Consider the following 27,102-nt stretch of genomic DNA (forward strand, 5'->3'; position numbering starts at 1 on the left):
AATTTACAACTGGTGTCTGCTTCTTTTTTTTTTTTTTTTTTTTAAGCCTAGGAAAACATAAATAGGTGGTTTTAAATATCACATTTAATAGCCTAATAGAAGGGATCCTGTTTTCCACGCACCACTAAAAAATATTAAAAGCTTATTAGATTATGTTAATCTTTAAAAGAAGATGAGTGGCTGTTTTGATAGCTTACATTTTTTAATTCTAAAAATTGGAAGTTGAAATGTTTTTAATTTCATGGTTATCAACACTTCAGAAATGGATAGGGAATACAGAATTGCATAGTACAGTTTATTTACCCTGGTTCTCATTCACCAGAACTGTGCTTCTTAAGAACTGCTCTAGTTCTAAATCAAACACGCTAAGCCAGAGTCATCTATCTAAAAAGAAATAATAAAAATGTATGGAGATAGTAAAATGATCTTCTGTATCCTTATGAGAAGCCCACAACCCTCCGTGAATAGAAATTTACTGAATGTTTATCGCATAGTAAACAATGTGTCAGGTGTTGAGGATGCAAAGTTAAATAGGTACACCTAATTTATTTAAGTATATGGAAAATAGAGTGTTCAATTAAATACTGGCTAAAAGACTTTGAAGACTCATCTATGATCAGGTAACAAAGATAAAGAAAAAACACCCATGTGGAAAAAATAAAAAACGTTCAACAACTGTTGCAATTTCAATTTTAACATGCTTTGAAAATAAAGGCAACCTGTGAGATGGGCCAAGACATTTTCCCCTCAGTAAGCTCGCAGTATAAGCTGGAAGTACATATATATACAGCTCTCTAACTTAAGACACAACACAACTGAGTAATACTAAAAGTGCTGGGGATGCCAAGAAGAAGGTCATGAATTTGGACTCCGGGAGGCTGAGAACATTTGGCTGGGTCTTGAAGAATGAGTAGGTCAGAAGGAGACAAAACAGCATTATGAGCAAAAGCAAAGATTCAGGAAGAGATGTGGAAAGTTTATATCTTGTTAAATTTATAGGTATGTTGGGAATATAGAGACCTGCCCAGGCATGGAAGAAAAGCCAACAGCAAACTGTGGCTTACAGTTTTAAAAATGGTGATCATATCTCCCCTCCAAGCCCCCATAAAGCATCACATTAACATCAGGAGAATGTTCAGAGCCCCTGTAGTACTCCCTCCTCCCTCTTCACCAGCTGCTGAAGAGAAAGTTCAGCTACTCGTGTTAATGAATAAGATTCACACACACCTGAATGAATGGTACACTGAGTGCTCCTGTATTAGAGCTAGGGTGATTCTCAGTAAATATCGCTTGTGAGCTAAAAGGACAGAACTCTTAGACATAAGCGCATCCTTCACCAGCCCCAATCCCATCCAGAATCCAATCACTGTTCTAGATGAGCAAACCACAAGGGAAAGCAAAAGGCTATTAGAAAACTTGGGCCACATTCTGTATTCCTATCACGGAGAAGGCAAGAGCTTCCTTCTCTTAATTCAAGTTGATTACCTACTTCAAGTTTTCAAGTTTTAGACAAACAATCAGGAATGAGGAGGATGTAGTAGACAGTCAATGTGCCTACAGGCTATTTTCTGCTGCACCCTCAAACCAGGAATTACAGTGCCTGGCTTTCTGTGGCTCGGACATCTCACAACACACAATTAGAGGCATCCCTGCCTTGGCAGATGAAACAACTGGCTCTTGCCTGCATTTATTTATGTCTCTCTCCATGGGGACAGGAGATTCACCAGTTTAACTTCTGTAGTCCTCCCTCAATCCCCATCACATTCGTAGCTAGGAAACTAATACTACATTTTACTGAAGGCAAAACTCAAATACCAAAAGAGAAAATGTCTAACTAGCACAGGCCCAGAAGCCAACCATTAACCGGATGTTGACAATACCTTCACATTACCCTAACAGACACCGTGAGACTGCCACAGAAGACTGAGGCCTGCCCAGCAGGCGGGAACGGGGATGCAGCATGTTGGACCTACAGTCTTCCAATGAGGCAGCCACAAGCCATCAAGAGCCTGCATGCCAAGGGAAATGGCATTAGAGGCTACATGTTAAAAACTGAAGTCTTGGGATCCCTGGGTGGCTCAGTGGTTTAGAGTCTGCCTTTGACCCAGGGCCTGATCCTGGAGACCTGGGATTGGGTCCCGCATCGGGCTCCCTGCGTGGAGCCTGCTTCTCCCCCTCTGTGTCTGTGTCTCTGCCTCTCTCTCTGTGTCTCTCATGAATAAATAAATAAAATACTTAAAAAAAAAATGTAGTCTTAGGCCTTACAAATCCCAGGCATTTGAGATTTCCCACCTTTGGAGTGTCCCAGATGTAACAACATGCTGTATAAAGGCATAAATTCAACAGTATGAGAAGAAAAAGAGGATTCCTTGCTCAAATGTGTTGGAGAAGCACCAGGTTAAACAAAACTAGTTCCTGTTCTACAGGATTTCTCAGGACCTTTAACTACTAATGTAGTCAGAAAACTTGAGGAAAAAAAGTATACAGCATTTCCAAAGCTTATTTTACCCTCCCCTCTCACAGTCCAGAAGAATATACTAATAGCTACACCACTGGCTGACAGAATGGCAAACTTCCAGGAGAGGAGTTTATTTATTTATTTTTTAAATATTTTATTTATTTATTCATGAGAGAGAGAGGTGCAAAGGGAGAAGCAGGCTCCATGCAGGGAGCTCGACATGGGACCCTATTCCAGGACTCCAGGATCAGGTCCTGGACTGAAGGCAGCGCTAAACCGCTGAGCCACCTGGGCTGCCCCAGAAGAGGAGTTTAAACCCAAACAGGTACTTCTGCAGGAGGGAAGATTACCTGCACAAACAGAAGGTCCACATTACCACTTCACTTTTATTGAAGAGAAACAAGGCTGAACTCTTTACCTTTTGGTGGTCATTTCTGTAGGACTCTTGCTGTACCATTTCCAAAACGTCTAGAGCCAACTGCTGCCTTGAGGGACCTTCTTCGTCCATGTATATACAGTCTTCCAAGGCAGTAGAAGACAGTATCTGCAGAACTGGCATCACCAGCACCAAGGATGACCTTGGGATTTTCTGACCCTCCGCAAGAGAGAGAAGCTTCAAAGCTATTCATCAAAACAATAATTCACAGTTAAAAAATTACTACCACAATCAAACAAAATGCTATTTTGTTTAAGAGTGATATGCAGAGGGATCCCTGGGTGGCGCAGCGGTTTGGCGCCTGCCTTTGGCCCAGGGCGCGATCCTGGAGACCCGGGATCGAATCCCACATCGGGCTCCCGGTGCATGGAGCCTGCTTCTCCCTCTGCCTGTGTCTCTGCCTCTCTCTCTCTCTCTGTGACTATCATAAGTAAATAAAAAAAAAAAAAAAAAAATTATTTAAAAAAAAAAAAAAGAGTGATATGCAGAAAGTTTTCTTACCCCTTTACAATTGGGTCAGACACATAACTAAGATAATCAATCTTCTCTTTTTAGAAAGGAACCTAAAAATTAGTTATTATCTAAAATAAGCTGTTAACGTGTGTGCCTGATAACTTGAGGATACTCTTAGAGAAAATTCATACCATGAAATAAAAACCAAATCTTTAAAATAAAATTCAGCTGGGGTGCCTGGGTGGCTCAGTCAGTTGAGCATCCAACTCTTGGTTTCAGCTCAGGTCATGATCTCAGGCTCCTGAAATCAAGCCCTGCATCAGACTCCCTGCTCAGGGTAGAGTCTACTTGAGATTCTCTGCCTCTTCCTTTGCCCTCCCCTTCTCCCTCAACCCCATACACACTGTATGCTTTCTCTCCCTCTCTCCCTCCCTCTCTCTCTCTCTCAAGTAAATAAATAAATAGTTAGATAAATAAATAAATAAATATCTTTAAAGATAAATAAAATAAAATTTGATTCAACTTTTGTCCTTATATTGTCAGGTCCTTCTACTGCCCCCAAAAGAGCCAAGAGACAGAGTTCCTGATCAGTGGATTTTTAAACCAATGTGCATGCTTCCCTTAAAAACCCAGGTTAAAATTATATTGAGGTACAGTAGTAAACAAGGTGAAGCAGGGATGTCCTTCAGTGAAATTGCTAAAAAGCTAATCAGAAAAAGTCTCAAAGTCCATAAGCAGCAACAATCAAACCCATTTTTAAAGATGATTCTCTTTAACATGGACATTCACCTTATACATCAGAAATACATGCACAAATGTACAATAACTTAGTTACATGTATAATCTCCCCTAGGCCATTAACAGAATAAGTTAAAGAATAAGAATAAGAATAAGAATAAGAATAAGTTATATATTTTTTACAATTATTAGATGAAGCCTAATTTACCAAAAGATGTTATTCATAAACTTCCAAGCTAGATTATTGAAGTCATCAACTGATTCCCCCATTACACCAAAAAACTTCTACAAGCCTTAAGTCATGTCAATGAGTTGTCAATTTTTTCTTTTCATCACTTGGAAGTCAAACCTGAATATGGTATGAAGTACAAACTCATGTTACTCTAACACTGCTAATTGACCTTTTCTGCCTAAATTTCTTTAATTAAATTTTTAAAATATGGGACACTTCACAAATGTACATGTTACCTTTGCACAGGGGGCCATGCAAATCTTTTCTTTATCATTCCAAATGAAATATTAGTCTTTATCCATAATTGTCTGAGAGATTATGAAAATCTATTATCTTTAATAAAACAAGAAATGCACACATTTCTATCTTCTATACTATAAATCTTTCAAGCATTTTTACAAATTGCTATTTACAATCAAGGCTAGTGTTAATAATTAAGAAGCATAATATTGTATTAATGCTATGCATTTGTTACATTTGAAATCATCAATATCTTCTCAGTTACCCTATTTGAACACTCTTTGCCAATATACTAAACAAGTGATATTCCCTACTTTTCAAAGTAACACACTGGATGATGGCAACGTTCTACAACTAGATTATAGTGCTGGTTGCACAGCTCCGTAAATTCATTTTTTTTTTTTTTTAAAAAAGGCCACTTTATTGTTACACCAAAAATGTTGAACTTTATGGTAAATTATACCTCAATAAAGCTGTTTAAAGAAGAAAACAAAACTATGGCTGTCAGAAGTACCAGCCTTGGCAAATTATACATATGGGAAATGCCATGTGCACTGCTAGCAGAACAACAAAATCAACAAAAAAGGCAAAAGCAGTTCAGAAAAAGCTCAGGAGGAAGGCACAAATGAGCACAAGACCAACAGACAAAACCAGCGTATGAAGCCAAGGGCCCCCTCTGTGTGCTAAAGCCATTCTCAAGACAGATTGTAAGTGGAAGAGCAATTCACCCTCAAAATTATGATGAATTAAAATGTCTACAATGAGCTACACAATCAGTATTTACCTCAAGCACTTTAAAATGAGGGTTGGGATATATCACCAGATCATGGCACCAGGCAACATAATTTAGACAGATCCTCCATTACTACACATAGATGTTACATGGAGTAAAGAGAGGCAACATTAGCATAAAAGCTGCATTTTAAAGGTGTGGCTTGGTTGCCAATATGCCAGGCCTTTCAACTTGATTTTTTACCATATTCTTAAACAGAATATTTTTTACCTCCTCAACGGGAGGTAAAAGCTCCATTCCTCACTCTTGCTGAAGTCAACTCTGGAGAGTCAGAAGAATGTTACCTCTTGTTTGTTTCTAGCTAGGTTAATATAATAACCATAAGCTAAATCTTGTTCAATGTTGCAACAATTTTGAATGTAAAAGTATATAGAGTTTAAAAAACAAATGTAAATGCTAAACACTTAATTTGTGTCCAAAGGTTTTATGCTATTGATTTTCAGTTTGATGAATAAGCTGTAAATAAGCTGAGATGCCTTTCAAAATATTGACCAATGTCATTACTACATGATTTAGATTATAATGTCTTAATGGACAGCCATGATACTTGGTAAATTATGGCATATGGAGCCTTTGCACAAAACATCTTGTTGGATAAGAAAAACAAAGTTCTATTTTAGAATGAATGATTAATTAGGAAAATTCTAGAATGAAAATTCAAAGTACACAGGACTTTATACCATAATACACATAGCTCAAGTCCCATAACTCAAGTGGCTCCTGCTAACGCTTTTTTTATGTTTACATTTTACTCTTTTGAGGGTATTTTTATTTACCTAGACTTAGGATTGGCTTCTGCTGACTTGCTGGAGTCTGTAGCAATAGTAAAGCTATTCCAATTATGACGAGTTCAACAGGAAAATCCTAAAAGAAAAACAAGAAAGGAGTTGAAGAAGTTCCCAGAGCCATGACTTTATAACATGTATCCAGGAAGAGTGTATTTAACATGAAAGATCACCAACCTATTGTTACCAAGTTATTTACAGTAAGCCTGCTCTGCTACAGGAAGGATGGTGACTGTCACAGCAATCACACATAAATTCAAAATGTTATCATATCTGGTTGAAGAGCAGAGGCTATACACCAAAATAATTTAAAGAGAAAATGCCTTAACACAACAAACACTGACACATCTTGAAAAACAATCTTTCAAATCAATGAAAAACTACCTGAAATACTAAAAGAATACTTCACTTCTGAAAGTAGGTCAATTATCTACTCACCTAATACAGGCATGATTCATCTATATAACTTACATAAAGAACTACACTTAACAAATTTTAATAAATCATATTATTTTGGGGCACTTGGGTGGCACAGTCAATTAAGCATCCCACTCTTGGTTTAGGGTCACATCATGATCCCTACGTAGGGAGATCATGCCCCACACTGGACTCCATCATCAGTGGGGGGGGCGGGGGGGGTCTTCTTTCCCTCTCCCTCTACCCTCACCCTGCTTGCTCAAGCATGCTCTCTCTGAAATAAATATATCTTTAAAAAAATAAAAATAAAAAATAAGTCACGTTATTTTAATAAAAGAAACAGTAGGGATCCCTGGGTGGCGCAGCAGTTTGGCGCCTGCCTTTGGCCCAGGGCGCGATCCTGGAGATCTGGGATCGAATCCCACGTCGGGCTCCCGGTGCATGGAGCCTGCTTCTCCCTCTGCCTGTGTCTCTGCCTCTCTCTCTCTCTGTGTGACTATCATAAGTAAATAAAAATTAAAAAAAAAAAAAAAAAAGAAATCTGAGACCAGCCTCAGAAAAAAAAAAAAAAAAAAAAAAAAAGAAACAGTAATACCCAGGGAGGCAGAGATCATTTTTAAATTACAGTAATCTATTAAGCATATTTAAATGTAGCAAAGCAACAACCATAGAAACTGAAAATCATTATTTTTCACCAACTGTATCAATGAAATGAAAAAGAAAAACTGGATGTAAACATCGAGTTCTAATAAGTAAATTCCAAGAGATATGTTATTTGAGCCTTCTAAATAAAGAAAACATTAACAAATACTGAAACTAAAGAAGAAAGGTCCAGAACACTTTGCCAAAATTACTTCATTCTGAAATTTTACAGAAGCAACTAAGATCAGAAGTATCTATGAATCAGGATGAAAAGAAAAAGAAAAAGAAATGTTTGTAGATCCACATGTTAAGAAAACACTTGGAGAAAACAAACTAGTCTGACAAACTCAGAAGCTATAATCAGAAATGCTATTAACTCTGGCACAAATAAGTGTATAATAAATATACATCTACATCTCAGCTTTATCATTTTAAAAAGTGAAAATAACCTGTAAATTCTTCCCAAGTGCTTGCTTACAGACTTTTAAAAACCAACAAAAGAAGGAAAGTAAATTGTTTTAATGAAGTATTTTCTAATTTGTGTCTTTGGACCTCATTCTGCTCACTGCTTTGAAATACAGTTGAGAACAACGAAGCAACAACTATGGGTATTTGAGGACAAGCAATGCATTTTTGAAACCAATACACTTCTTGTATCACACCATTGTCATGAACAATTCCTCAATTTCATTTCATATTCTGCATATCCATTTAAAAAAGAGAGAAAAGAAAAAGTAGCAAGGTCATTTAAATCTCAAATTTCCTGGCTATCAAGAAGATCAGAGACAAATCAAAGTAGGACTTTATACTAAGTCTATACTTGAAAGCCTTTTCCACACAAACTATGACTCCAGGGCCACAACATACATTTTGGGGTTCTGACATGGACTAGGAGCATGCTAAGTGGATGGAACTTCTTTCTTTTAAGAGAGAGAGGAAGAGAGTTTGTGGTGATGGAGGGAGAGAGGTCAGGGCAGAGGGAGAGAGAGAACTTCAAGTGGGTTCCATGCCTAGCACAGAGCCTGACACAGGGCTCAACCTCACTACCTTGAGATCATGACCTGAGCAAAAATCAAGATCAGATGCTTGGGCAGCCCAGGTGGGTCAGCAGTTTAGAGCAGCCTTCAGCCAAGGTCGTGATCCTGGAGACCTGGGATCGAGTCTTACGTCAGGCTTCCCTCCTGGAGCCTGCTTCTTCCTCTGCCTGTGTCTCTGCCTTTCTCTTTCTCTTTCTCTCTCTCTCTCTCTCTCTCTCTCTCTCTCTCTCATGAATAAATAAATAAATAAAAATTTAAAAAAAAAAAAAGAGTCGGATGCTTAACTGACTGAGCCACCCAAGGGCCCCTAAGTGGATGGAACTTAAAGGTGGAAAGACTCAAGTAAAAATGGCATTCTCCAAGAAGAGGAAGACTGGCCTATTCAGAATAGAAAGGGAAAGGAAATGAGCTGGAGAGCAAGGCACCAAAACTAAGGAAAAGGAATAGTAGGGGATTATACTAGATAAGCTTAAATTGCTTACAGTTCTGAGCTTACTGTTTGATTTTTAATGGAAACCAAACAACGCTAGCACGCAATGAGGTCTTTTAATAAAAGGCTGTCTTAAACATCTCATATGCCATTTCAAATCCTATATGTACTGCTACTGTAACTTGTGCTTTCTGCCCCCAACCAGTGAGAGATCCAGAGGACAGGACAGCTAAAACCCCATAGGCTGAAGCTTGGCAAATTGACAATAGAAGCCTAAGAATAAATGCTTCCCTCTTTCATCTAGATCCTTTTGGAGGATTCTGAGACATATTTCAAAACACTTCTCAGAATATTGTGTGCAATCAATAATTGGTTGTGTGTAGCACTGGGCAACATGGAAATACTTGCGTTGCCTCTCCCATTTCCAGCATTTCATGCTTTTGGTCCCTCTCCCACTTGCTTCCTGACATCACCCTTGCAAATAAACTGTTGCATAAACCTTGGCTTTTGTGGAAATCCAGGCCCTGCTCTTGACGTTAGGCAAACTCAGGGACTACTTTCAGAGGAACTCAGGCTAATTCAGAGCCTAACTGGAACAAGGAAGTAAAATACAAAAGAGGAGGAAATGCCTTTACACTGGACCACAGATGTCACAGGACTTTTAATAACAGCTAACCTTGAAATGCACACTTTCTGTCCTCAATTCAAATGAAAGGTATCACTGAGCACCACCAATAAACCAGGTACTAAGTCCGTAGACTGGGCTATGGCTATGAACAGGGATATGGCTATAAACAAAATAATATGGAAAACTTTTATTTTTAAGTGAAAACAAGGCATTAAAAAAAAAAAAAAAAAAGGCAGACACAACAGAGATGGAAGCCTGCTCACACAATCTTCCAGTGCCACAACTTTGCTAACTCCCCTGTCCTCAGGTCAGAGGGGACTAATCTGAGCTAGACCAGTCAGATCATTTTTCTTAAGACTGAAAATTTAAACTAAGACACACAGTGAAGAAAGGTGAGTGGCACTGAGTCAGCTGGTGGTGAGGTCTTCAAGAAAACGGAATCCTGGCCTTCCCAAAGATGGGATGTTTAGCTTTTGCTTCACTTTGACAGCAACCCAATTGCCTCACAATCAATATCATTTTTGCCTAATTTTGCTGATCAGAGCAATGGAAAGGACCTTAGGTTTTGATGATTCCAACAGGGCTAAAAAAAACTCAAGCAAGACTAAATTCACTGAAACTAATATAGCAAAAGAAGTGCATCCATTTTCAGAATGCAATGAAACATCTCCAACAGAAGAACAGAAAAATAACAAGGGGAAAAGAAAAGTTAATGTAGTATTAGTATTTGAACTGCATATTCAGCTGATAAACTCGGTGACATAGGAATAGAGATCTAGCCTCAGCCTAGGTAATAAGAACGTCTTATTCAACTTTATTTTGTTTCAAATTGTATGTGACCATAAAGAATGTAGGTTTGCAAGTTAGTTTTCCTACTCTTTTTTTTTTTCTTCTTTTTTTGATTAAACCTCAGAAACACTGGGCCAGAGGTGAGGGTAGAAAATTACAAACCACAAGTATTTTAACAGTTCTATTTATATTTACTTCCCTCTAAAATTGTTAAATATTGAGCAAAAGGAAAACACTATACATGTGACCTTCACAGGCATCACTACTGTTCTAAATTAAAATATTGTGTAATTCCACAGGCTAATACCCCTAAAGAACACATGTGCAAAATTCAACAAAATATTAGCAAACCAAATTCAACCATATATCAAAAGGATCATGTATCAAAATCAAGTGGGATTTATTCTAGGGATGCAAGGATGGTTCAACAACTCTAAATCAACATGATGCACCAACCTTTATGGAAAAAGAATAAAAATCCTATGATCACCTCAACAGATGCAGAAAAAGCATTTGACAAAACTCAACAATCATTTATGATAAAAACTCTCAACAAAGTGGGTAGAGAGGAAGCATACTTCAACATACTAAAGGATATATATGAGAAACCCACACCTAAAATCATACTCAGTGGTGAAAGCTAAAAGCTTTTCCTCTAAGATGAAGAAGAGGACAAGTAGGTCCACTCTCACTACTTTTATTCAACATAGTATAGGAAATCTAGCCACTGCAATTTGGCAAGAAAAAGAGGTGAAAGACAAGGAAGGAAGGAAGGAAGGAAGGAAGGAAGGAAGGAAGGAAGGAAGGAAGGAAAAAGATGAAAGAAAGAAAGAAAGAAAGAAAGAAAGAAAGAAAGAAAGAAAGACAAAAGAAAGGTACTATTTCTAATAACATATACTATACATGGAAAACCCTGAAGTCTCCACCGAAAAACTATTAGAATAAGTGAATTCAGTAAAGCTGCAGGATATAAGAATCAATATACAGAAATCTATTTTGTTTCTATATACTAATACTAAACTATCAGAAGAGAAAATAAGAAAACAACTCCAGGGACGCCTGAGTGGCTCAGTGGTTGAGCATCTGACTTTGGCTCAGGGCGTGATCCTGGGAACCAGGATCGAGTCCCACATAGGGTTCCTTGCAGGGAGCCTATCTCTTCCTCTGCCTATGTTTCTGCCTCTCTCTGTGTCTCTCATGAATAAATAAAAAAATATTTTAAAAAAAAAGAAAACAAGAAAACAACTCCATATGCAATTGTATCAACAACAACAAAAATATACAGGAATAAATTTAACCAAGGAAGTGGAAGACCTATACTCTGAAAACAATAAGGCACTGATGAAAGAAACTGAGGAAGACACAAATAAATGAAAAGATATTACGTGCTCATGGGCTAGAAAAATTGTTAAAATGTCCATATCACCCAGAACAATCTAAAGATTCAATGCAATACCTATCAAAATACCAATGGAATTCTTCACAGAACTAGAACAAACAATTCTAAAATTTGTACGGAACCACAAAAGGCCTCAAAGAGCCAAGGTAATCATAAGAAATAAGAACAAAGCTGGAGGTATCACACTTCCAAACTCCAAATTATACTGCAAAGCTATAGTGATCAAAACAGTATGATACTGACAAAAAAACAGATATATAGATCAATACAACAGAACAGAGAGCTCAAAAATAAACCCACATGTATATGCACAATAAATCTTCAACAAAAAAGGCAAGAATATACAATAGGGAAAGGACAGTCTCTTAATAAATGATGCTGGGAAAACTGAATGGCTACATGCAAAAGAATGAAACTGGACCACTGTGTTACACCATACATAAAAATAAACCCAAAATGGATTAAAGCCTTATTATAAGACCTGAAATCAGAATGCCTGGGTGGCTCGGTGGTTAAGTGTCTGTCTTTGGCTCAGGGTGTGATCCCGGGGTTCAGGATCAACTCCTGCATCAGGCTCCCTATGGGGAGCCTGCTTCTCCCTCTGCCTATGTCTCTGCCTCTCTGTGTCTTTCATGAATAGATAAATAAGACCTTTAAAAAAAAGACCTGAAACCATAAAATTCCTAAGAGAAAACATAGGTAGTAAGCAATCTGACGTTGGCCTCAGCAGTATTTTTTCAACATCTCCTCAGACAAGGACAACAAAAGCAAAAATTAACAAATGAGATTGCATCAAAATAAAAAGCTTTTGCACAGCAAAGGAAACCATTAACCAAATGAAAGACCAACCTACAGAATGGGAGTAGATATTTGTTAATGACATATCTGATGAACGGTTAACATCCAAAATGTAAAAAGAACTGTATTTTTACATGTTTTCCATATCTCATCTATAAAATATTATATAGCATATATAACATATATTATGTATCTAATAGGTATGATTACACACAGTTATACATCTGCATTGGCATTTATTCTATGATTATTTATCATGTTATATATAACATGTTATATACTAGAGCTAATAGATGTTACATAATAGATAACATATAACTACACAATATTTATCATATATTACTGTTATACATAAGTAATATATATTATATGACACCAATATAGAATTATATAAAATGTAATATTACCTGTAAAGTCCTAGCAATTATAAAACCATACTAATCACGAGGTTGACAAATTGACAAATGACTTACTTGAGCCTTCCTTGGCTCCCACTCTCCGCTAACATTTATATTCAGTTTGTTTCCTATCTACCATTTACTCCTTTATTCTTTTTTTTTTCTCCTTTATTCTAATTTGGTTTCTATCACCCCACCCCTGCACTGAAACAGCTTCCTCTAATGTAAACAATAAACGTCTATTTACTGCACCCTAAGAGTACTTGCCATACCTTACTTTAAACACTCTCTCCATAACACTGTTGACCATTCCCATTTTTGAAAGAGCCTTTCCTTGATTTTCATGTCCTGATCTCTTCCGCTTGTCATAGGATCCTCTGGCCACACTTTCTCATTTTCAGTACACTCTAGCCCCTGGAGTTCCAAGAAAACCCAAGTAATGTAATCCCATGGGTAAAACCCCCACTCCAAAGTAGCGGTCAACAAATCTATACTTTTAGTCTCAGCTTCCATCTCGAATTTTCAAACCCTATAACCAACTGCCCGTGATCCACACATACCTCAAAACAAGCATATCTAAAGCCAAATTTATCATCTTCCCTCCAACATCAGCTACCATTACACAAAGTGAATGGTACCCTCCAGGTGCTCAGAAGAGACAGCTGAGACCCTGCCAAGGAGCTTCTCCTTGACCCTCTAATCAGCCACAAAGCCCTATTGATTTCATCTCCTCCCTCTCTCTTTCCCTCCCTCTTCTACTTGTTCCTACTCTCTTCCCCTAATTAGCCCCTTGCTATGGGCTGAACTGTGTCCCTGCCACACAAATACATATGTTGAAGATCTAACTACCAATCTGTTGGTATTTGGAGTACAGAAGTAGTTAAAAATTAAATGAGGTCATAAGGGTGGGCCAAAATCCAGTAAGATTACTGTTCTTTTAAAAAGAAATAATAGGGCAGCCTGGGTGGCTCAGCAGTTTAGGGCTGCCTTCAGCCCAGGGTGTGATCCTGGAGACCCGGGATTGAGTCCCACATCAGGCTCCCTGCATGGAGCCTGCTTCTCCCTCTGCCTGTGTCTCTGCCTCTCTCTCTCTCTCTCTCTCCCATGAATAAATAAATAAAATCTTTTTTTTTGATAGATGATAGATAGATAGATAGATAGATAGATAGATAGATGATAGAAAGAAAGAAATCATAGCTCTCTCTTGCTCACTCCCCACCGTGTGAGAACACAGCAAGGAGGCACCTATCTACAAACCAAGAAGATATCCCTCACCAGAATCCAGTTGGTCTACACCTTGATATTGGACTTCTTAGTCTCAAGAAGTGTGAGAAATAAATTTGCATTGTTTATGCCACCCCAGCTGTCTAAGAAATGCCTCCTCGCTTCCTGTGCTAATAGCACTGCCCTGCTCTAAAACCTCCTCCACTCTCCCACCACAGCCATCGTCCACATACAAAAATACGAGGGAACCTCTATGCAGAAAGGTCTCCAATAGCATGCCACTGCCTAGAAGATAAAATTGTCAACCCACTCACGTGGCATGGAAGACCTTTCATGGTAGACCCAGCCTTACCTCCTACATATTAATCTGTCAGCAATACTGACACTTTGTTTTCTGATTAGGTCATGGCTGCCGTGCTAGGTCATGTTTTTGTGTTTGGGCACATGCTATTCCACATCTGGAATGCCTCCCCAACATCTGGTTTGTATCAGGGAAACCCTTTTTTTTTTCTTTAAGATTTTATTTATTTATTCATGAGAGACACAGAGAGAGAGGCAGAGACATAGGCAGAGGAAGAAGTAGGCTCCCTGCAGAGAGCCTGATGCGGGACTGGATACCAGTACCCCAGGACTGTGACCTGAGCCAAACGCAGATGCTCAACCACTGAGCCATCCAGGTGCTCCTGTATCAGGCAAACTCAAGCAGACACCCTCAAATCTGAACTCATGCCCTACTTCCCTTAACTTGTACTCCCAGTGCACATACTCCCATAAAATCATTTACCTTTATCGTACTACAGTTATTTAAATTATTTATTTGCATGTCTGTAAGTCCCTTGAGATCACAAAAGTGTCTTTTTAGATATATACTCTCTAGAGTCTGGCATATAATCGGTGTTCAATACTTGTGTACTACATAAATAAATGGGAAAAAAATGCCACAGTGGTAGATTCATAACTGGTGCTCCAAATTTGGTGCCTCATTTATATAATAGATGACAATAGTACATTAATAGTATGATCTAATAATATTTGATCAAAACATATTTGGTATGCAATAAAATAAAAGAGCACACTCACCCTGCTACTCAAAGATCCAATTAGGAAAATAGACATATTAAAATTTTGTACTATCCTTACCTCCATCAGAAGTTCAACACTGTGGTCTAACAGGTGAATTAGAGATGAACATTCCCCAGTTATCTTTAAGCTGACTTCGCAGACACACAATAGCTGAAGGGTCAACTGAGTAAGCTGAACTTTCCAGAAAATGGGATGACGCAGAAGGCTTAAATAGACTTCCTCAATAAACAGCATCACTTCTGTTGTCTGGATCAAATCTTTTACCTGTTTAAAGAAGTCATTATATGATATGAAAATAATATACAGAACAAAAGATAATTTTAAACCAAAAAAGAAGCATTAACAATCTTTTTTTTCTAAACCTTTAAAAACTTAAAGAGATAAAGACATTTACATAACTCAAAGAGGATTAAGCCAAGTCTAAACTCTGCCTTTTTTTGTCACTAACCAAAGTACAATTTGCTACCGTTTTTTGTTACTGCTGGCTGACACAAATTGTTTTCATTTGTTTTTCTGACTTCTCTAAGTGCAGATTTTTCTTTTTGGGACAAATAATACAACAGTGCCAACATGTTGAAGAAAATTAATTAAAGTTGGTTTTGAGTTCTCCAAATGAACTCTCCTTTCAACAATTCCAACACAGTTACCTGGAAGAAAAGGGTTGGCATGTTATTCTAATGTACTACTAAGCCCTTCATCTGGAAGATATTTGCTCAGACACCCTTAACTGAAAGCATCATTTCCACACTTGGCAGATGCAATGAAAGACCATATTCAAATGGTAGGGTGTCTTCTCAACAGGCTAATACATTAGATAGGAAGGACTTGGGTGCTCTTGAAAATCCCAATTCAATTCAAACCCAGCTGTTCCGATCAAAATTCTGGAGTTGGTATTAAGGATATGGTCCTGCTCACAGACACATTGGCATTTACCAGAGATTACAAACAATGAACCATCTGCTTCAATCAGAAGCCTTGTGTCTGTTAAATCCATCAAGAGGAAAGCCTACAGTTGACCAGCTGTACCTTTCACCAATCGTTTCCACCATAATAACCCAAAAGGACTCTAAGTTATACAAAGAGAAAAATTAATTCCTAGCAAACAAGAGGGAAAAAAAGACATTAAAAGATCAAAAGAGAAGAGACAGAAAATACTAAGTTATTAAAAAATAAATGTGAACAGTCAAGTAGCTAAATTATTTTTACTCTTTTGCAAATATACAATGGGAGCAGCAAAAGGCCACCAAGAAGAGATTTAAAACAAACAAATCGTCGTGTTGATTGAACAATATGTTTCCTTGAATGTCTTTTTCGGGCATACTTGAAATTTTCCATAATAAAAAAATTGGGGGGCAACCTCAACAAGTTAGCATTAAAGACTCTCTAATCTTTAGTATTACCAAAATTTTTTACAATACTTGTGAAGTAATCTCCTATCGATGTAGCACTAGATTATGTGCAATGGATAACATGCAGTGACAAGAGTCACAATTAAAAAGAAAGAACTATTTGGACCAAAGTCAATAATGAAGTTTAAGCCAGGTAAATCTAGAGACAATGCCATAAATACAAAATGAAAGAGCAAGTGGCATGAAAAGAAATTAGAAATTTCATTAACCATTGCCCCATCATGGGTCAACAGGGTGGCATGGCTATTTCTGAAATAACAATTTTTTTTAATTGATGAGATTCTATTCACGTGCACAGTATGGGTCAGCCGACAAATATAGGAGTATATTCAGCTCTAAAAAGAACATTTCATAATAACATATTCTGAGCACTAATAAACTAGAGAATTCCTGGCAACAGACAATGAAAATTCTGGAAACCCTAGTACAGAAAGTGATGAAGGAAAGAGAAGAGGGAAGGATTGAAAGGAAAAAAGGGAAAGAAGAAAGAAACAACATAAAATAGGATGCAAACTGGCTTTTTTTTAAAGCCTATTCTGTTGTGTTCTTTGAACAGAGACTAATGGGTAAACTCTTAGGGAAATGCAGGTCAATTAGAAGTACTTAAAATAAAGGTTGCCTTGCAAAATAACATGCTTCTTATCATTTAAATATTTAGTCATGGAACTGTTATCTCAGAGAGTTTAAGAAATACCTGTAATCAGTGGGAAAATGGATTATGTTCCCACTAAGATCCCTCCTGACGCTCAGAATTCTCGTATTCTAACAAAGCCAATTTGTTAAGAGATCAAATGTATTTATGTTGCTAGTTCCATAGTTCCAAATAATGTTTCTATCCCCTTTTTTCTCTTCACCTCTCTCGAGTATATTAACAAGCCACAGATTCCTAAAAATATCCTACAGAGCTCACTTGTAGAAGTTATTTAGGCTGGTCTGAACAGGTTCATGAGGATGAAGGCAAACATCCACCCAAGCACAGCACACCGGGTCTCCAAACATGTGATGGAAAATGCATACCCCAGTTCAAGATGTCCTGCCTATACGTTGCCTTATGGCCCACACAAAACAAAAGCTTTGGAAAAGCCACAGGAGAATTCGTTTTAATTAACTTTTCTCTGCCTTGATTACAGGAAAGCCTATTTATGAGTCGCAAAGGCAAGATTCACTGCAGTCACTTTTTGCTAACACAAACTTAAAACAGGTCATCTGTGACCTCAAGTGATCAGTTTGAAAAATATTCAGATTCCCTCAATCAGCTAAGCAGCATGGTACCCAGATTTAGGCAAATGACAAAGCTCGACAATGAGAGAAACAGCCTAATAAATTAATCACTACACTAACATCACAAAACACTGGCTACTGGCTTTTTGTTTTTTTGTTGTTTTTTTTTTAATCTGCAGTTATGGAGAAACTAGTTCTTATTTATTTCTCCCTCTAACTTCCCAGGCATTTTATCCATACCTGTTAAACACCTTTTATCCATCTACTTCAAATTACGAGAATTTGGGATCCCTGGGTGGCGCAGCGGTTTGGCGCCTGCCTTTGGCCCAGGGCGCGGTCCTGGAGACCCGGGATCGAATCCCACGTCGGGCTCCCGGTGCATGGAGCCTGCTTCTCCCTCTGCCTGTGTCTCTGCCTCTCTCTCTCTCTCTCTCTCTCTCTCTCTCTCTCTCTGACTATCATAAATAAATAAAAATTAAAAAAAAAAATTACGAGAATTTATAGACTCATCTTAACTCCCTTACTAGACTGTGGGCTTCTCACGAGCAGGAGGCATCAGGGTCACTACCTGCATTGTAAGGAGACACGTGGAAACTGGAATGGAGCCACCATTCATCTGGCCAAGCCCTGCATCTCCAGGGCTGTGTCTGCCCAGAGGCACATCTTTTCCTAATCTGTACACAGGTCTTTTTTCTTTTCTTGTAACTCTCTTGTGTCTACCACAAGGAGAAACTCAATTCAAAATTCTTTAGCCTGAGAAGTCTTCCTTGAACAACACAAAGTTTTCATTCTTACTAATCCTCGAATGGACTGTGCTGATTTCTGTTTCTGCAAACTTAGTTAACATGATATATGTTAAGGTTAAATCTAGGTGTGGCTACTTCATCATCACCAAAAGCCTGCAAGCTTTTTTTTTTATTGGAGTTTGATTTCCCAACATATACTATAACACCTAGTGCTCATTCCGTCAAGTGCCCCCCTACCCCTTGTTCATTTCCCAGAGTTAGGAGTCTCTCATGGTTTGTCTCCCTCTCTAATTTTTCCCACTCATTTTCTCTCCTTTCCCCTATAATTCCTTTCACTACTTTTTATATTCCCCATATGAGTGAAACCATATAATGATTGTCCTTCTCTGATTGACTTACTTCACTCAGTATCATACCCTCCAGTTCCATCTATGTCAAAGAAAATAGTGGGTATTCGCCATTTCTAATGGCTGAGTAATATTCCATTGTATATACAGACCACATCTTCTTTATCTATTCATCTTTCGATGGACACTGAGACTCCTTCCATAGTTTGGCTATTGTGGACATTGCTGCTATAAACATTGGGGTGCAGGTGTCTCAGCTTTTCATCCCTGCCAGCATTTCCAAGGCCAGGCTTAGGGATGCCTTTGGCTCAGGGAGTGATCCTGGGTTCTGGGGATGGAGTTCCACATCAGGCTCCCTGCGAGGAATCTGTTTCTCCCTCTGCCTATGTCTCTGCCTCTCTCTCTGTATCTCTCATGAATAAATAAATACAATCTTTTTTTTAAAGAAAGAAAGAAAGAAAAAAAGAAAGAAAGAAAGAAAGAAAGAAAGAAAGAAAGAAAGCAAGCCAGGCTTATTTCCAAGCTGGAAAATCACACGGGTTCTACTTTATGCGTGATGATAACAACCAACATTTCACTGGTGCTGACAGTCTATCGGTGAGGATGAGGGGCCTTACCTGCAAACACGGAACCATGTCACAACACAGCTGAAGTATCTGTTGTTCCAATGTGGACGGCTGTCCCATGTCACTAGGAACCCAGGGTTGAAGTAAGACTTTTAGCAGGGTTAGTCGGAGTTTAGCATATTCCTGTAACTGGGATGGTTCGCAATATAGATACCACAGAAATGGTGCCATTATTTGGATACATGAAACTTCTGACCTGCAAATCATTTGACACATAAGCCAGTCATCAAGCTAAACAGAGGACCATGCAGTAATTGTCAAACATCAACTTAGAGTTCATCACAAACTAGGATACTATCAAGGGTAACTTTCTTTCATGATTCTTCAATTCCACCATGACCTACCTGGATCCATGCCAATCAGTTCTTTGTGTACCAGGAGAAATGCCCAGGACTGAGAGAATCTCTATTTGCATATCAGAATAACATCTACAGGACCAGTCTTGGGTGAACCTCAAAATTATCCTAGGACCTTTCTGGAATTACAGATATCAGGATCCACTCTCCAGGAACAGGACATAGGCATTCATTTTTGGAAAAATTCTATAGGTGAAAGTCTATGTAAAACAAAACCATATGGACGTTCCAGGAAGATTATATGAATAGTTAACATTTACTTGTCTAACACATGGGATGCCCAATCTACTACACTTTTTGCCTTTCAACTCAAGTCATCCTCACCACAACCCTATGAAATAAAACCATCCCATTACATAGATGCAAAAATTAAAGCAGAGAGAGGTAAAGTCATTTGCCAAGTCCTTCCTCTTAAGCTCTTCCCATGCAAAGGAGGAAGGCTTTACAAATCTTTCCTCTCTATTTAGATTTAAATATATCTCAATAACTCCACATCCAAAGTCACTAAAGTACCAGAATGACCCTTTAGGTATAAACATTTGATCAGGTCATTAACCAGCTTAAAAGAGTATGCCCCCCTTAAGATAAAGTCCTTAGCCCAATTTACAAACCCTCCATAATTTAACCTCTGCTTGTCTTGTCAGCCTCATTTCTTGCTCCCCTCTGCTACACTAAATGTCTTTCAGATGTTCAATCAAGTTATCCAAGCTTTCTTCCCTCTTGCTGTTCCCTCTGCCTATAACATTCTCCTCTTTCTGCCTTTCCTGTTCCTTCCTCTGCTAATTCCTATTATCTAGATCTCTCCTTTAAAATGACTCCCTGAGGGCCTGCCCTTAATCTAGCCTAAGGCAGATCCCCATTATGTGCTTCTACAGGACAATGAATTTATTGTCATTACTTATTTAGTATCTCTATCTGGCCAGACTATAAGCCAAAAGAGAGCACAGATTTCTGTTTACTGCTGTATCACCAATAATAACATATGAGGCCTCCAAAGATATTCAATCATTAAATTCATTGATTCAGTTACACAAAATCATAGTTTCACAAATGGCATGCAAGTATCATAATTTTATTTTAATGTTTCATATTTACTATACATAAGGAATTATTAGATAAGATACAAAGATGAACAGGCATTATCTATCCTTAAGAGGCATACAGTCTAGGGATGCCCGGGTGGCTCAGCTGGTTAAGCATCTGCCTCTTGGCTTTGCCTCACGTCATGATCTCAGGGTCCTGGGATTGAGCCCAGCGCCAGGCTCCACAAGTCTGTTTAGGATTTTCTCTCTTCCTCTCCCCCTCTACTCTGGCTTATGCTCTCTTTTTCTCTCTCTCAAATAAATAAATAAACCTTAAAAAAAAAAAAAGCATACACTCCAACACTAGCAATCAGCTCTGTTCCTGGACTAGAGGACAGAAAGTGAAAACTCCTAAACCAAAGGTATAAAATGCAATACTTCATGGAGGAAATGCTACTGGAATTATGCTTGACAACATAAATTTATAATCCTATACATTATACAGCAATGTAATTTCAAAACACCATTAACATTAATAATAATTTTAAAGGTAACTGCTAAGATTTATTTATTCATTTATTCTCTTGGCAAAATTTACTGAGTACCTACAGTATACCATTCACTCTTCTATGTGCTAGAAACAAAGCAAGAAACAAGAATAAATACTTGTTTGGATAGAGCTCACAAGCTGGAGGAACTTTTTTCTCATGAGACAAATATTTACACAATCTATAAAAAAATTTCTGAGGACTTCTGAGTGCAAATTATTACTGTAACATGCCTTTATCATACCATCCACTTTAGGAAACTAAAAAAACCTTCACAGATCAAGCAACCAGACGATGTATGTGTAGGCTAGAATATGAAGACGTTTCCAGAAATTAAAATTAAGAAATATTGTTTCCCCATCTCTAATAATGTATTCCCCAAAGAATACACACTATCCAGGTATCAAGAACATCCATGTATAGCTTATCTGTTTTCTCCTACTTTGAGATGCTGAAGGTGAACTGCAAGGTTCATATAAAGAAACGTAGTTCCAAGATGCTGTTATTGTTTGACATCACAAATGTAATGTTGTGCTTCCTTAGGACAATACACTGTTTAAAAATTTCTTTGGCTTAATCTGTCCTGATTTTAGATTGTGTATTTCCTATGTGGTATCTGATGACTGTCATTTCAGTGGAGTATGAAATTGACAGGTCTAAAGGAAAAAAAGAAATATAATAAAACAGACAACCTGAAATCCCAAAGTGATTAAGAATGTTTACAAACTAACTGTGCATATATCTATTTACACAGAAGACTTTTCTATTTATGTTCATGGATGGAGAGGTGATGAGGAAAAACTGAGAATAAAAGTGAAGAAACAGGCTTTAGGCCCATCTCAACCGCTAACTAACCATGTGACCTTGAGAAAGTCGTTTGGTGTTACTCTCTTTCATCCCTTTATCTGAGAAATTATGTGTGAGACTAGATAAACTTTTAAAGTACCAGGCCTAAAGACAATGATGTCATTGACAATTTATGCAATTCTCAGGTCTTAAAATCACAGGCCTTGGGGATCCCTGGGTGGCGCAGCGGTTTGGCGCCTGCCTTTGGCCCAGGGCACGGTCCTGGAGACCCGGGATCGAATCCCATGTCGGGCTCCCGGTGCATGGAGCCTGCTTCTCCCTCTGCCTGTGTCTCTGCCTCTCTCTCTGTGTGTGACTATCATAAATAAATAAAAATTAATTAATTAATTAATTAATTAATTAAATCATAGGCCTTCTATAAATGAATGCAGAATTTAATTACAAAATAATTCCCAAAACATCTAGCACAAAGATACACTGTCATTTCAGGACATCTACATACTATTAAAAATGAACCCAGCTAATCAACAATTCTTAACACAGGAAGAGCCAGAATACAAGCTACCTTCACAACATTTTGCCTTCTACCCATAGTTGTGAATCACTATTTATATTCTTAGTAAATTAAATCACCAACTTTCCTTCATTACCTTCTAAACAAGTAAAGTTACTATGTACTAAGTTACTAAGTTAACTTGCTCTAAAATTAAATCTCAGGAAACAAATGGTCTGTTGAAAAATGCAACCAGAATTATCAATTTCATACTGCAAAGAATAATCCCATAATGTAAAAGTAGAAACGAGGCAGCTGAACTTATTCTTAGCAAATAAATTTAATTTAGAAGTTCCAAAAGGCTCTAGATAGCAATAATCTAACACCTGAAAACTTGAATGAAAAAAGTCAATAGAAGCTTATCAGTGAAAAAACCAAAGTCAATTAATAATCTCTTTTGTCTTATGAATATCTGGACATATTTCATTATAATAACTACTTCCAAATCCCAGTATAATACTCCTTTGAAATGAAGATAACTGAAAGGTAATTAATTACATGATGGCTAATTCAAGAATTGGGAAAGAAAGATATTCTTGAGGATTACCCTGAAAACAACCTTAATAATAAATCTGGCACAACAGCAGTAGCATCTTTCATAAAATAACCTAATCTATTTAACAAGAGCGAGAAATTTCATTTTAAAAATGTATAAGTTAATTATTTTTACTTTCTGGCAAAGATGAGGAAAGCCTTATTTAGGAAATACTAATATCCTACCTTTGAAAATGCAATCTAGGTGAGGGAAAAGAGGACAGTGATGTTTATTTTGAGCTATTATCCAAATGTCACATGAATTTTTCTCACTGGCAGATGATTCAAAGTTCCCTATGTCTTTTAAGCCTTCATATAGCAGTACACCATGCCTAGAAATCCCATCTAACATTGAAGTTATGAATTCAGAAAAGGTGTTCTAAGAAACTATATGTATAGGACACGGTAAGACCCTCAAGAGGAAGAAAATATGATGTAGCTGGCGTGGTGACTTTACCTCAGGCATTGGATTACCTGGGACAATACTATCCTATCATGACCTTGCATGATGGTACAAAGTGTATAATGATATTGTATATTAGGAAGCCCTCTGCAACACACTTCATGTACATAAATTCAACACTTATAGAGAGCAACTAGAAATGGGCCAAGCATTATTAATACAACTACTAATGAGGCGCAATCCCTGCCTTTTGGAAGTTTTCACATAGAGTCATTATAAGACAATAAAGCACAAAAATGTTAGAAATCACCCATGGGGAGCCTGCTTCTCCCTCTGCCTATGTCACTGCCTCTCTCTCTGTGTCTTTCATGAATAAACAAAATATTTTTATAGATAGATGATAGATAGATAGATAGATAGATAGAGAAATGAGTCAGGAAAGGGTAGAGATACAATTCAAGAGTGAGGTAGGTACTGACAAACAAAAGCACAGATGTGAGGGTATAGCATGGTTCTCTGTGCGGAAACAAAAGCAAGTCAGTGTACTGCTGAATACACAGTTCATAAATTAGTAAGTCCAGAGAAACTGGGGAAATAGGTAGAAAGTATATCATGAAGAAAGCCTAGCATAACAAACTAGATTTTATCCTCTAGCGAAGGGATCTTCCAACTATTTCAGGAAGCCACACTGTTGTTTGCCAGCAGAGAGTTACCATAAGATATCAACATGTGAGTTCTATAGAAAGAGCTAACAGGTTAGAGGGCAGTCCTCATGCTCAGCCCACACTATGCAAGTGCAACTGGAAAACCACAATTGTGTTAATTTAAGTAAGGGAGTGATACAACAAGATTTACTCTCTTGATAAAACACCCTGATGGATGTTTAGAGAATCATTCTGAGCAGGACAGGATTGCAGGCAGAGATGCCAGTTAGGAACAGGTGGCAAAAGCCACAACAACTGATGAGAATTCGAGTCGGCGTCATGACACTAAGAATGGAAGAAGGAGGGTAGTTCTAAGGACCATCAGAACATCCTCGCCAAGCTAAACTAAGGCCAGGTGTGGCGGTATTACTTGATCCCAACTGGCAGGATTCCAAAGAAGAGAAAACTCACTGATGAATTTCCAGGGAGAAGAAGCTATCTTTTCCATGCATTGTGTAGTAGTTTACCAAATATTTCTAATCAACTTTCCTAACTAACCAATGCTTAACTTCTTTAATAATAACTTTCCTCATGCAATATTTCAACCATCAATTAAGGCCAGTAGGCTTTTTTTTCCTCTCTTAAAAAGAAAACAAAACTATATCCTGATCTAAAACATTTCTTTTCTTCAAGAGAAAACAATGTAAAGTAGTTTAAAAAAAGAAAAAAAGCTCTAAAATGAGCATACCCCATTCCCCATCTCCCTCATTCATTTTACTTTACCTTTTTGGGCATTGCTGGAAAAAAGCTGTCAGTTGCTGCAGAAGTACTGGCCAGCAATCAGGTCTGTGTTCAAGCATTGTGATCAAAGGCTGAGGATGGTTTCTGAAAAGCACAGAGTAACATTGGAAGCGGTCATTCAGGACTACAAATTCTCAATATCCAAATAAAGCAACAAGAGCCAGTGCTATCTACAAACAGTATAACTGCCATAAAACTATCCTTTGTTGCAGAGTTAAGTCATTAGAACTAATATTTTTTCCTTTATCTACCTGTTTTGCAGAAAAGAGAATCAACTCTAGGTCTTAGGGATCCATACTTGAGCACAAAATCTGCAACTTCGACCAAGCTTTTGGACCCATCATTCATATCCATACCCTTCATTTCTTCATTCCTAGAAGTCTTGGGCTGCCTCCTCCTCCTCCTCTCTTTCCAAACCTGGAAGATTCTATTTCCTTTAACTCTGCCCCAACTTGTAAGCACTCTTTCCTTCTCCGTTCCTACTTACCCCCATTCTTCTCTGTGTATGGCTCCATTCCCCCAACATATTTAAAATAACGAAAAAGAAAACATTTCTCCCATCTCAAAATAAACCCTCAAAACTGAAAATCCTAAAAACTTCTATTGAACAAGAATGAGAATTTTTATTTGGGCTACATCTATTAAGATACCTAAAGAGATTACAAAACATAAGATCTGAAATCTGCAGGATTCTCAAATAATGAGGTTTAAAAAGGGGGGGAGGGGATCACAAACACAAGTTATTTCAAATAGTTCAAAAAGCCTAATAGAAAATAGTAAATCCATTAGCTTTTTAAACTCTGAAGTACTGTACAAAGCTTTTAGCTATTACTGATAAGGCTTTTTCCCCCAAAAAAATATTTTAATAAAATGATTATTTCTTTTTTTACATAAAAGGAATCATATACATAAAATTCCTTAATCTCAAATTTTAACCCTACAATGTATCTCTATTAATAGTTTTTAAAAAATAAGATCAAGCCATCAATTAAACTCAAATGACTTTTTTTAACTGCCTTTTCGGTGATCCTCAAAATGTGATGGCCTTAAATTCAATAGCAATATCACCTGGGAACCTGTCAGAAATGCAAATGGATTCACAGGCCCCAGCCCAAACAATTCTGATGCCCTGCTATAAAGCAGTGTTTCTCAACCCTGGTTGCATGTTAGATTCCTCTGTGGAGCTCTTTTAAAAATACCAATACCCAGGCCTCAATTTTATTGGGGTTGCTAGGAGAGGAGCACGAGCATTAGTAATTTCTAAAAACTCTTCCAGCAATTCTAATGTGTTGCGAGGGTTGAGAACCACTACCAGGAAAAAAACCCAGAAGAGGGAAGAAGAGTCAGGAAGTTTTCAGAATTTCTTGCTCTCTTAAATAGAAAACTATGGCAGATCCATCACATGGAAACTCTCATGTTAAGCACCTCTCTGATACTACTACACAGTTTCCATGTATTATAACACCATCTCTTGATTTTTCTCAAGCTCACCTAATCTATCATGCATTAACGTCACCTGCTGGCAGCCTCCCATTTGTTAAAGCATTGGCTATTTCTGACTGATCAGATTACTGCCATTGCTAAAGGATCACTCCAATGTTTTCTGCCAACACTTAAAAATCCTGCTAAAATCATATTTCCAAATTCAAAACTCTTTGGCACTTAAACCTATCTAGAATTGCTTCTACTCTAGTTGCCACAGATACTAATAAACAAATGTTACAAATCGTGACAGTCTCCCAGGAATGTCACATCAGGCAAACTTCTAAGATTGAGAGTGTAGTAGGTCCTGTTCAAGTAAACATGAATAAAATGAAAGAATGGCACCTGCAATTATTTTAGGAAAGAGGTTTGTTCCTGCCAAGCACGATATTGAAATGAGGAGCATCACATATGACCATCTATTAATCCTCCACCTAATGGTGGCATTTAGGACTATTTAAGAAGAAAATCCAACAAGTTAACACATTATTATATATTATCACACATTGTGTGTGATCACAAGGCATTTAAGTGACTTTCCATACTCTTCCCTTATAAGTCATCCCTTCCTCCTTCTTGCTCCTCATCCCCCCAAAAAACTCAAGTATCTATCTATTACATTG

At 37.7% G+C, this 27,102-nt stretch overlaps 1 protein-coding gene and 1 non-coding gene across 16 annotated transcripts in view; both read right to left on the reverse strand.

Moving 5' to 3' along the window:
* The window catches only part of FOCAD (focadhesin), a 371,528-nt gene that overhangs the window by 205,843 nt on the left and 138,583 nt on the right, over positions 1 to 27,102 (reverse strand). For 14 of the 15 annotated variants that reach the window (XR_011995526.1, XR_011995525.1, XR_011995524.1 and 11 more), the window contains 5 exons: positions 24,980 to 25,081; positions 19,321 to 19,525; positions 15,038 to 15,244; positions 6,127 to 6,214; positions 2,877 to 3,079 (listed from right to left, as the gene is read on the reverse strand). Coding sequence is in view for 10 of the 15 variants with exons in the window: in XM_072728177.1 (XP_072584278.1) it covers positions 2,877 to 3,079; positions 6,127 to 6,214; positions 15,038 to 15,244; positions 19,321 to 19,525; positions 24,980 to 25,081 (805 nt within the window). In the remaining 5 variants the exon portion in view is untranslated. Of the gene's footprint in view, positions 1 to 2,876; positions 3,080 to 6,126; positions 6,215 to 15,037; positions 15,245 to 19,320; positions 19,526 to 24,979; positions 25,122 to 27,102 lie in introns of all 15 variants that reach the window. The other variant, XM_072728178.1, reaches the window with a different exon arrangement.
* On the reverse strand, positions 4,519 to 4,622 carry LOC112922023 (U6 spliceosomal RNA). Its single transcript, XR_003235363.1, has one exon. It is a non-coding gene; the product is annotated as a U6 spliceosomal RNA (small nuclear RNA).

This window comes from Vulpes vulpes, chromosome 12 (assembly GCF_048418805.1).
Source record: "Vulpes vulpes isolate BD-2025 chromosome 12, VulVul3, whole genome shotgun sequence".
Taxonomy (NCBI): domain Eukaryota; kingdom Metazoa; phylum Chordata; class Mammalia; order Carnivora; family Canidae; genus Vulpes; species Vulpes vulpes.